This window comes from Neodiprion virginianus, chromosome 6, assembly GCF_021901495.1.
Source record: "Neodiprion virginianus isolate iyNeoVirg1 chromosome 6, iyNeoVirg1.1, whole genome shotgun sequence".
Lineage (NCBI taxonomy): Eukaryota > Metazoa > Arthropoda > Insecta > Hymenoptera > Diprionidae > Neodiprion > Neodiprion virginianus.
Window position 1 is genome coordinate 11,248,574 of NC_060882.1, and position 13,188 is coordinate 11,261,761.

At 37.7% G+C, this 13,188-nt stretch overlaps 1 protein-coding gene across 2 annotated transcripts in view; it reads right to left on the reverse strand.

Annotated features, from left to right (window-relative positions):
- Window positions 1-10,205: 10,205 nt before the first annotated feature.
- Window positions 10,206-13,188, reverse strand: part of LOC124306928 (uncharacterized) — a 54,141-nt gene continuing 51,158 nt past the window's right edge. For both annotated transcript variants that reach the window (XM_046768098.1, XM_046768099.1), the window contains 2 exons: window positions 12,010-12,576; window positions 10,206-10,768 (listed from right to left, as the gene is read on the reverse strand). In XM_046768098.1, the coding sequence (XP_046624054.1) occupies window positions 10,598-10,768; window positions 12,010-12,576 (738 nt within the window). In that variant the 3' untranslated portion in view covers window positions 10,206-10,597. The remainder of the gene's footprint in view (window positions 10,769-12,009; window positions 12,577-13,188) is intronic.

Here is a 13,188-nt window from a genome sequence, read left to right on the forward strand (position 1 = left end):
AGCACAATGGCAAGAAGAGAGGAGCAATCTGCATCTTAATAAATCTTTTCTTCTTTATACGTAGCACAGCGATGTCACGTCGGAGGATATGTACTAGTGGATCCCTATGTGGGGCACAGAACTGAAACATAATTATGTTGATAATCTTCAACATCTCTTACAGAAAGTAGGTACTTTGCCAGACCTTATATACCAACAATGAATATTCATAGAGGCTATATTTATAAATACTCACAAAAAGTAAGCTAATATTTTACCCTCAAATGCTTATTACTGATAACTTGATATGATAATATCCCCTTCCCGCCCCCCCCCTTCCCTCCCCTCCCCGCCCCTTTCTCGACCCACCCCGCCCTACCTACTTCTGCTCCTACTCCTATTCCTACTCCGACTACTCCTATTCCTAATCCCACTCTAACTCCTACCATTCCTACTTCTGCTCATATTCCTACTCCGAGTCCTATTCCTACCACTACTCCTACTTCTACTCCTATTTCTACATCTTTCCCTGATTCTACTCCTGATGCTGATTTTCCTTCATCAAATATTGTAAAAATGTTAAACTCACCGAGCACGAATCCTCGTCCTCCACCTCGTCCAGCTCGACCACCTCCAACCACCTCGGGTTATACCTGGAATAGTAATAAATATTTTCAGTATAGGAACACATTAAAAATATTGTGTAAGGATTAATATAATTAATTAGCTAATTAATAATATAATAAATTTTATTGGCGCATTGATAGCTGCTGAATATGTACTTGCGCGAAAAATGAATCGAAATAATTTAATGTAAACATGACAAGTTTGAAATATTTTAGATAAAACATAATCACAATCTCCATCAAATATTATAAAAGTGTTTTACTCACCGAGCACAAATCCTCAGCCACCTTCTTCTCCTAGTCTTCCTCGTCCTCCTCCTCGTCGACCTCCGACCACCTCCAACCACCGCCAACCACCTTGGGTTATACCTGGAATAGTAATAAATATTCTCAGTATAAGAACATATCAAAAATATTATGTAAGGAATAATATAATTATTTAATTAATTGATAATACAGTAAATTTTACTATCGCATTTATAGCTACTGAATATGTGCTTGCGCGAATAATGAATTGAAATAATTTATTGTAAACGTGACAAGTTAGAAATATTTTAGATGAAATATAATTACAATTGCCATCAAACATTACAAAAACGTTTTACTCACCGAGCACAAATCCTCGTTCTCCTCGTCTTCCTCGTCCCCCTCCTCCTGAATCACCTTGATCACCCGCAACCACCCCTAAACACCCCCAACGACCACCACTAATCACTGCGGGTTACACTTCGATTCCTAATAAATATTTTCAGTAAATATTAGATCACATCGAAAATATTGTTTCAGGATTCATATAAGTTTTTCATCGACACATTTCACCAAGAAGATTATAAGAAAATTATAATAAATTATAGAAATCTCATTAGCGTATTGATAGCTACTGAATTTGGGTTTTCGCGGAAAGTGGTTCGAAATAATTTATCCTAAACATGACAAGTTTAAAATATTTCAGATAAAATACAATTACAATTGCCATTAAATAATATCAAGATCTGTTACTCACCGTGCACAAATCTTCGTCCTCCTCGTCCTCCTCCTTGTCCACCTTAATCACCCGCTACCACCCCTAACCACCTCCAACGACCACCGCTAACAACCTTAAGTTATACCTCGAATACCAATAAATATTTACAGTATTAAAACGGATCAAAAATATTGTGTGAGGATTAATATAATTTTTATATTGACTCATTTTACCAAAAAGATCATCAGAAAATACTATCAAATGAGCTACGGAGCGCGCTTGTCCTGGAAGTCGAGTTCCACCTGGTAGCGGACCCGGAGCACAGGATCGAGGAGGTAGAGAACCCGGTACTCGAAATCTGCGGAGCGCGATTCTCATCCGTCCGCTCTACTGCGCGGTCGTTACCAGACTGAGGAACTCAGCTAGCCGATTTTAGATTCGTGACGTCACTTTCTGAACATCCGAACATTCAAACTTTGGTTTCAAACTGTAATACTAGGTATGATGATGTATGATGTGTGATGTATGATGTATGATGTATGATGTACGATGTATGATGTATGATGATATGATATGATGTATAATGATTTTAGATTCTACATTTCAGACAAGAAATACGGACATCATCTTTCCTGCCTGTCCAGACTCAAGCGACTAGGCCCTTCGATGGTCAGCCGTTGACTGAAGATATATTTTTCAGTGAACGGGTCGGCTGATAACGCTGCCGTTCTGCGACACTTGGATGATAAAAATTCTTGCTCGTACATTTTAAATATGTGTTAAAATGTACTCGAAGGTTTAAGGTGCTTTATTCTGTCTCTCCGTATCAGAAAAAAAAATCGCCGTCAATCACCTTCTTAGGTCTTTAAATTAGGACACTGCGTTAATTACTGTCTCATATACGAATCATCCATTTAATCTCGATCCAAATTAGCTTATCTAGACAGTTCATCTGAATTTTATTCCATACGAAAACTTTTCGAAAAACAATTCTGTTTCTTTACCCAACGTAGATACTTCACTTACGACTAGCTACAACAGCGTTTCGATTGTACGCCAACGAAAATTCAAGATCGAGAGAGCAAATGAAAAGTTGTCGGAATAATTATGAATAGTAATGTGAATACATGGTGGAGCAGTGGGACGAAGAGGACGAAGGTGGCCGGAGGTGGTTAGCGATGTTCGAGGTCAAGCTTCTTCTCACGGGGATGATCGAGCTGATCGACATTTCTAAGTCGCAGTTGACAAGTAGTCTTACGTACTTACTTTGTACCAACTCAAGTTCTCCTAGGTCTTGGTTTTGGATTTCAGACTTTGTATTATAGCATAACTTTGTATACTTTCGTATTGATGTTTCCGAATGTTGTTATGGGAAAGATGATAATAAAACCATCAAACCATCAAACCCTTTTGCATTTTTGGCGAAAATTTTCGCGATTTTGAAAAGTGCTGGAATAAATCATTTGATTCACCATTTCGACGTATTTTTGATAGAGGAAACGATTGTTTTCAGTTCAGAGTCGCTGTAAGCAACGAAAATTATCTCCATATTTGCTAGGTTATCCCGTAGTAGTTGGTAGAACTTTGTCGGAGATGTTCAATCTTAAGTCTAAATCGATGAGTTACCAAAGGATCCACGACTTACGATCGCAAACTGAATCTTCAGATGAAGAATCCAAATAAATAATGATTATGGAGTCTCAAAATTTCCCTCACAGTTAAAAATGTCATTTTTTTTACGAAAGAAAATCGTAAATATTGCATCTAGACTCTCATATCACTTACACCGTCGTCGCTATTATATTCATGGAAGCATTTGGCTCATGCTTCTGAAGAGAGAAGCCATGTCCTCCAGTCACATATCGCTGTACCACAAGCTTACCTCACGACAAAAACCTCATCTTGGGTGTAAATCCGCACCGTCAACTCGTAGATAATGCTTATTTCCCGTAAGAAAAAAGTTGAGGGTTGTTTTTCGTGAAGGCTTACACACAGTTGCAGTTTCATGTTCATGTCTCAGTCCGTATTTTACTGCAGTTCCTGGATCTGGTTTTTACTCCACACTCTTAGGTCAGGCTAATCATTGTCTGCGAAAGACGAATGCATGTGTTGAAGAGCTTTCACTGTCATAAAACGTAGTATTCACATTTATTCATTTTGAAACTGAATTTAATTCGTAACTCCATTTGTAGATTGGTCGAAATTTGGGTCCCACCAGTCAGTAATAGCTAATGTAAAACCTATCTGCATCAACTATCATACGACTATCTATTATATCTAACGTGACGTTTTTTTCAATAGAAAATAAATTATATATATATATATATATGTATATATATATATATATATATATACATATTTGCTTTCGTTTTTAATAATAATAATATGACGAGTAGGTTGTTATTTCCATCATTATTATCATTAATCTTATTATTGTTGCTTGTTATATTATTGTTAGTTATATTGTTCTTAAGTTCTCAATCTGGATGTATCATTCACGGTATATTAATTGTAGACAGATTATGTGCTTACGTAGCTAATAATTTCATGAAATGATAATATTATATTTTACAACTGAGTTCGAAATCTTCAGTAATTACAAATATCAATGTACAATATAGGCATGTTTCGTTACAATAGGAAGTCGGGATTTTTCTGTCTGTATTGTCATACCGCTGAATGACTTGCCATTAAAAGGATTTTTAAGGTGCATTCTGATGCGTACTCAGTGAAAGTGTAGGATTGGGCTCGATCAGCGTAACGATTAAGCTCACACATGCAAGCATTAATTGTCGAGAAAACCGAGCAAGGTTGATCGAGAAAAAGCCATTTCCGATTTAAGTCGATCTCGAAAAATATTGGCAGTGGCTTTCGTAATTAAATATTCAACATTTATCTTAATCGTTATGTTTCCAGTTCTATGCAAGTGTGAAGAAAAGAGTTTGTAAATTATTTATCAGTTCTTTTATTACAGTAATTGAATTTCTAAAATATCATGTATAAATGTATGCAATGGAATGGCAAGCCATGAAAATTATTCATACCTTACAAGTTATAGCATAGTATAATTACAAGGGATATCTTATCGCTATCAAAATGCTTCGTCAACTACTAATACATGTACTAAGTATTGAGGTAAAACCAAAGTGAAGAACGACAAACTTCTGCCCTTTCAAAAATAATTTCCAGTCCTATAAAACTGCAAATTAGAAAAGATTATTCGCCTATGAAATTTATCTTTGCTGGGTGGCTTAATATTCACCGGTAAATTTGATAAAATATTTCGCTAGCGAAGATCGAGTCTCTTATATTCATATTTATACATGTATATATATATTTTTCACTTTGTCCTTAATTTTTTTCCGAAGATCTAATTTTGATTGATGATGTAAAAATGCACGAACAGACATTAATTTTTGTGGAGAATCATAGCGTTTCAGTCTTTAGACTATTTGTTACGATTTCGAGTGTTTACAGAAAAAAATGTTTGCAGTGTTTAAATTTGAGATAAATACTTTAATTATATACTTGCGTGTAATACAATGTATAAAATTTGGCGTCACGCGGTCTTGCGGACTTTTAATTTACATAACATATTTATTATTTTATAGGTATACTGATCTTTGAAGAGGATGTGTCCGTGTGTAAGAACTGTTGTACGTAGATTAATTACATATATACCACTGATTATCATAATTATTATTTTCTTACTCCGATACTATAGTTTCAAATAGATAAAATATACCTGTTTACAAACACCTCGATGTTATATAGCCAGCTCTGCCACTGGTCTATAAAATAATTTTTTTCATTTAGCACAACTACGTAATAACCGTACGAGCTATTGTATATAATATAAATATTGATGAAATCTTATCAAAAATTGTCTATTCGATTATTATTCACGCCCAACACAGCATTTATATTTTATATTTGTATAATATCTATGTATAATATAAGAATTAAAAATCTTGGGAAGATCTCCCCTCTCCCCGCCCCTCCACCAACCCTTCCCTCCCCCGACCCGCTCTGCCCCGCCTACTTCCACTCCAACTCCTACTCCAACTTCAACTCCTACTACTAATCCTACTCCTATTCTTCCAACCACCGCCAACCACTTCGGGTTATACCTGGAATAGTAATAAATATTCTCAGTATAGGAACACATCAAAAATATTGTGTAAGGATTATTATAATTAATTAATTAATTAATAATATAATAATTTTTATTAGCGCATTGATAGCTACTGAATATGCACTTGCGCGAGAAATGAATTGAATTCAATTCGTTATAAACATGACAAGTTTGAAATATTTTAGATGAAATATAATTACAAGTGCCATCAAATATTATAAAAATATTTTACTCACCGATCACAAATCCTCGTCCTCCTCGTCCACCTTGTTCTCCTCGTCTTTCTTGTCCTCCTCCTCCTTGTCCTTCTCGTCGTCCACCTCGATCACCCGCAACCACCCCTAACCACCACCAACCACCGCCAACCACCTCGGGTTATATCTCGAATACTAGTAAATATCATTAGTAATAAAACACATCAATAATATTGCGTAAGGATCAATATAAGTTTTGTATTGACACATTTCACCAAGAAGTTTATAAGAAAATTATCAAAAATTATTGAAATTTTATTAGCGCATTGATAGCTTTCGAATTTGGACTTGCGCGAAAAATGACTTCAAATAATTCATTGTAACCATGACTATTCTAAAAAACTCAACCAAAGTATAATTACAATCGCCGCTAAATACTATAAAAATGTCATACTCACTGTGCACAAATCCTCGTCCTCCTCGTCCATCTCCTCCTCCTCGTCCATCTTGTTCTCCTCGTCTTTCTCGACCTCCTCCTTGTCCAACTCGATCACCCGCAACCACCCCTAACCTCCTCCAAGGAGCACTGCTAACCACCTCGGGTTACACCTCGAATACTAATAAATATTTTCAATATTAGAGCACATTAAAAATATTGTGTAAGGATTAATATAATTCTTAGACTAACACATTTTAGTAAGAAGATTGAAAAAATTATGAAACATTATAAAAATTTCATTAGCACAATGACAGCTACTGAATTTGAGGTTGCGTGAAAAATGAATTGAAATAATATAATGTAAACATGACAAGTTTTAAAAATTTTACATAAAATATAGTTATAACTGTCGATAAATATTACAAAAATGTTATAATCACCGTGCACAAATAGGATCATAGCTTTTTGTTATTAGCTTACATGAAAATAGTTGAATATAATGATTTATTTTGTACTATCATCGTATACAAATAGTTAAACAAGAAAAATTTACTCATCATTAATTCTCGCAAAATGGCGAAGTTATTAGCTAACCATTGAAGCGCCTCGCCGCTGGAATCTCGAATTGGCAGCAAAGATGGAGTGTATAATTTTTGTCTGAAATGTAAAAACTAAAATTACTTTGCATTGAAATATATTTTTATCATCAATGAACTAAAAAACTCAGAAAAAACGTTAAATCACATTCATTTTCGTTCAGAATTTTTTCGGTAAAAATCGTTACTTTTTACGTTTGAGCGCGACAATTAATATGATATCACGGATTTTTGGGTCATTGTCGTACATCAACAATAGAATGGTGCGCGAACTAAAAATAACTAGGTTTAAAACACTCGCTCCCTAAAGCTTGCTTGGAGTCGGATGCCTAGCGTAACTGGTTTTTGTGCTCGTGCGCTCGCTTACTCGTTGTCAGTGTTTTACCAGATGACAGAGTTGTAGGGGAGACTGGGGCACGATGACTCCCCAAAACATTCTGGTATTTGCTTCACAGTGTACAGAACGAACACTGCCTTTGTGCATGTGGCGCAAAACGAATCTGCCCGTAAGATTCTATACGTATAATATAATGCTATAAATCATGTTCAGACATGCATGTAAGCATAACGTATTGTGATTTTATGACAATAAATTTTGTCAAAAAATACCATAGAACAATTAGCTAGGTGTTGACAGATTTGAAACACTACGCACAGCAATTTTAGCTCTAATTGAACGGCGATATTGTTATGTATTCCTATGTATACAATGCCAACCACTCACCAATTGCAATTTGTTGATCCTGGTCATTCGGTTTTTTTGTCGCATTCAAAATTTTACCTGAAACACGCATTTGGTGTAATAGTACAAAACATGACGTTTTCAATAATCAAACTTGCAACCTTGAAAATTAGCCCGGAAGGTCAAAAGTCATCAGGTCAAGGACCTGGACTGCCAGAGCTACGGAGCGCTTGTCCTGGATGTCGGGTTTCACGAGGTAGTAGACCTGGAGCGCAGGAACCATGGAGCGCGTATCCTGGAAGTCGAGATCCTGCAGGTAGTGGACCTTGAGCGTAGGAACTACGAAGCGTTTGTCCTGGAAGTCGAATTTCACTAGGTACCGTACCCGGAGCGCACAAACTACGGAGCGCTCGTCCTGGAAGTCGAGTTTCACCAGGTAACATACCTGGAGCGCAGGAACCACGGAGCCCTTCTCCTGGAAGTTGAATTTCACTAGGCAGCGTACCTGGAGCGCAGAAACTAAGGAGCGCTCGTCCTCGAAGTCGAGTTTCACCAGGTACCGTACCTGGAGCGCACAAACTACGGAACACTCGTTCTGGAAGTTAAGTTCCACCAGGTACCGTACCTGGAGCGCAGAAACTACGGAGCGCTCGTCCTGGAAGTCGAGTTTCACCAGGTAGCATACCTGGAGCGCAGGAACCACGGACCCCTTCTCCTGGAAGTTGAGTTTCACTAGGCAGCGTACCTGGAGCGCAGAAACTAAGGAGCGCTCGTCCTCGAAGTCGAGTTTCACCAGGTACCGTACCTGGAGCGCACAAACTACGGAACACTCGTTCTGGAAGTTGAGTTTCACCAGGTACCGTACCTGGAGCGTAGAAACTACGGAGCGCTCGTCCTGGAAGTCGTGTTTCACCATGTAGCGGACCTGGAGCGCAGTCACCATAGAAAATTACTCGTAAAGGTCAAATGTCACCAGGTCACGGATCTGGACAGCCAAAACTACGGAGCGCGAGTACTGGAGGTCGAGATCCACCAGATGGAGGATCTAGACAGCCAAAACTACGGAAAATTAGTCCTGAAGGTCAAAAGTTACCAGGCAGCGGACCTGGAGCGCAGGATTCAAGAGGTTGAGAACCCGATGCACGAAATCTGCGAAGCGCGAGTTTCATACGTCCTCTCCACTACGCGGTAGTTTCCGGACTGAGGAATTCGGCTAGCTGATTTTGGTCGTCGATTACCATAGATCGATGACGTCAAGAGAAAAAAAATTTTAGGTGACGTCACTTTCTGAACCTCCGAACATCCGAACATCTAAAATTTGGTTCCAAACTTTAATACTATGTATGATGTACGATGTATGATAATGTATGATTTACGTTTTCCACAATTTATCCAAGCGTAAATTGTCTGTTACGAATAGACATGATTGATTTCATAAATAATCTATTAAAGTAAATGTTATTTGACTATGAAAAGTAAATTTAAGAATTAAACTTTCTCGCCTCTTTAGAACCAGTAATAGTGCTGCCCTCAACTATGACAGGGTCCGAGTGAAGTCCATAGACTTATAAAGATAGACTGAGCGCTCCTATAAGATGTACTGAAGCTTACATATAAAGGGCAGAGATATGTCGGGAGTAGTGCTCTCTCCTTTCAATCGGCGTCATGGTGGGAGACAACGAAGCAGTGGAAGTGGAACAGCTATAGATATAGACGCATAATTTCGCCTCATTCTCCTCTACCGCCTCCATCCCCGCCTCCAATATCGTCAGAGAGAGAGAAAGGAGTACTCCCGGCATATTTCTGTCCTTTAATTGATTGCTTCAAGCGGCTCATAAGAGCGCTCAGTCTATCTTTTGTAAGTCTATGGTGAAAGACCTCTATAACGGAACATCAACATTTTCATAACGTTTGAAAAGAGCGAGAAAGAGAAAAAAATTGGAGAAAGAAAAGATGACACAGCTGTCGGCCGTTAGTTCTGTTAACTTCAGTCTTGAACAGCACGCCGCATTGCCGTGCACGACTCGGATGTTTTCACGAAAATTTTGCTCATTACCGAGGCTAGATGTTTTACGCATTGTTACCGACTGTCAATTTACAATGAAAACTTGTACATTTTTTCTGGTTTTCTCTACTTCTTCTGCATCTTGAACTACATCTCTCTGTATTATAATTGATTATCGTGTGAATTATTGATGCTGCTGATATAGAATAAATCCCAGACAATTATTTTTATTGGAATTCCAAGATTTCTTAAAATTAATTCCATTATAAAAAGTATATGTTTTAGGGGGCTCACCCTCTACATCCCCACCAGGGCCTGCAGTCCTGTACTCGCTCCCACACATTAACTACCGCCGACCTACGTCCGTGTATTACTTTTATGCGGTATTTGGATTTTCTCTTCTTTTTTTTGAAGTCAATATTGTGAACACAGTTGAGTCTGAAAATTCTATATGTAACACAGTAATAAAAGTTGATTATTTCCTTGTTACATAATGTACTGTGACAGTGTTACACCAACTCCATGTAATAATCTGTAGAGGTAAAATTGTTATTATTTATCATTGCAAATATCAGGAGACGTTTATCATGTATACATCCTTTATTATAGCAATGCCTGTATTAATTGATACGACGTACCACATACATACATATGTGCGATATATAGTGATAATAATATAATTAAAAAGAATAATAAGCATAATCGTAAAACGTAGTAATGGTAATAATAATAGTAATAATAATCATAAGAATGATAGTTGCCTATAAATAGGTTCCATTGGTCAATACATACAGTATATATATGTATACATACCTAGCAATAAATAATACAAAAAAAGTATATATCTATATAAAAAATTGTAAATGCGTATATAATTATGTATATAATATTGATAACATTACCTATATATGTATAGACTAATATGATGTATATTTATATATGTATAGCAAAATTTACAAATGAATACATCTAGAAATTTAATCTTGTCGCGAGACACTGTCGATTGTGTTGATCTTTATGGTAACCTTGTTACTCAGAACAGCAGCCAACCTTTCGACATTGCTTTGCGTTATAATCGCTGGATTTTCAGCACCGAATCTAGTCGGGGATGCCGCGTTGTTCGATACCGGTCTTGCAGTAGCGTTCTCCTGGAGATCAAATATAATAATTTATGTATTGCATTTTTTAATTTTCCGCTGTTTCATAACAATAAATACAAACTCATTCTAGAACAGAGTCTAGCTATACGGTAGAGTCTTGTTAATTTTAAAACTAGTAAAGTAAGACTAGTAAAACAAGATAAGTAAAAATTGAACTTTCCAAAACGAGAATGTTGAACTAAAAATTTTTCTCGTAGTACAGTTTCCCTTTTGATGCATATGGGAAAATCTTCGTATTAGTTTCTCGAAAGCAAATTTTAAACGTACAGGGATTCGAGACAAGTTGACATTTCTTAATCCATTCTTACTAAAAACATAGTCCGAATAAATTTCGAAGAAAACTTATATCACAACTTAATCAAAGCAGGTATACCCTGATTGATGGAACTAACCAATGAAGATAAAAAAAGAAATGCGAATTGCTTCCTAGTTTCTAAAAATTTAACAAGTGTAATACATATACGTGTCGTCATACCGGTAGGTCTGAATTTACGCGTGTCAGACTTTCACGACACATTCCCATCTCATTGTTGAGATAAAAATCAAAATTTCGTTAGCTTCGCCCCTGCAGCGGTAAAGAGGTATAATTTAAAAACGTGTAAGTACTTTCTCGCTTGCTACAATGAGCTGAAAATCCCTAACGCGTTTCGTACTAATGAATCAAAATACTGTATTCCCAAGGCTTGGGGCGTAGTTTCTATCTACTCCGTAAATTACTACACAGCCTGTTGCATCGGCACGGAACTGAAATGTAAACTGTACCAAATTCTTCTTGCAAGCATGCACATTGTACACACTTACTGGTAATCTCGCGGATTAAATTCTCGGTAATTGGAACTTGGTTGAAGATGAACATTAAATTTAATATCCAACGAGCTCTGAAAAGCAGTACAGAGCCAAAATAAAATTACAGATGTGTCTAACAACAGCCATTTCGGATTAGCGCCTGGGTTCAAATCTACCTGATGAATATCCTAAAGAACAATATTTTTCTCTGTAATGCGAACCTGGAACTAACGGACTTTATTTTACGTCAAATATTTTTATAGAAGCATTAATTGTTTCATTCGAATGTGCGACAAATACTTTTAAACTTCATGGATTCAATTTGCGGAAATCACTCATACGTCTGTGTTACATGTACTGCAAAAAAAAACGAGTTTGTTTGACTCATGACTACTAACATCGTCGTAATAATTAGTATATAAGGAACATGTCTCGCTAATTACCCCGTCAGTCTTTTTTCTTAAATTCGACCTCTGCAGCGTGGCCGCCAATTCGTTTTGAAGACGCGATGCTACCGGCGCCGAATCCGTCGTTTCAACCCCCTTGGCTATCGGCGTCGGCGTCGGAGTCCCCGTCGGCGGTTGGCCCCCCAAAAAGTCCAATTTCGACGGTGCCTTCGCCTCGCCCGAATAAGCACCTATCCTGATGGCAACTTTCCCCTTGCCGACGACGGTGTTGACCGGTGCTGCTGCCCCGTTCGGCATGCTAGGCGCCATCGGCACCGTCGGCTGTTGCTGCTTTTTCGTATCCCCGCTCCCCGTTGGACTTCCGGTTCGTCGGGTGCTGCTGTCTGATTCATCCCGGGATGCCGGGAAGTAGGTTGACGGTGGCTTCGGCGTCGCGACGCTCTGCGGCTCCTTCAATTTGAACGACTCTATGCTCTGCATTTCCACAGCGTCGTCACTCGCGTTTGTTTTTGGTTTTTGAGCTGTTACTCCGCGAGGTGGCGGCGGCGGCGGCGTCGGGGCGCCGGGGTTTTGGCGTCGCACTACGCCGTTGACACGACGTTCCTGCGTAATCGACAGAGAGATCAAAGTTGGTTAATTAGCTGCTAGCCTTATTATACCGTGCATACGTCGTTGAGGAAACTTTTGAATCGTTTCAGGCGATTTCAGAGACGCTGTTTATCGGTTTTACGATTAAGTACACATATTATGGAATATCAATATGTGGTTCGATGTAGAATTTGATGATTCATCTACTATCTGTTAACGTTGAGCATGTTATTGCCTTCGTATCGAAACTGAGAAATATTTGATTTTGGGAAAGATTAATAATTATGTAATGCCTCGCACTCGTTATCATTTAAAGACAATCGTATATATTATATATGTAGAATACAATATGAACATTCTATGACTGAAAACCACAGAATTGCATCGAATGAATTCACTTCTATTTCCTGTAAGTCATTAGACAAATTTTCATTACAATTCGCAAGGAAAGATCCGTTATACATACTCTGGCATAACGAAGAGGAATTTTGAACTGAATATTATTGGTTTAGTTCGAGAACATCGTTATTTTAAAATGTTGTTAGTCAATTTTAGCTGTCGCTAATCAACGATGTGATCGGTAGAATCGCTTTTACTTTACACTGCCCTTGGCTGCGAGAAGTGACT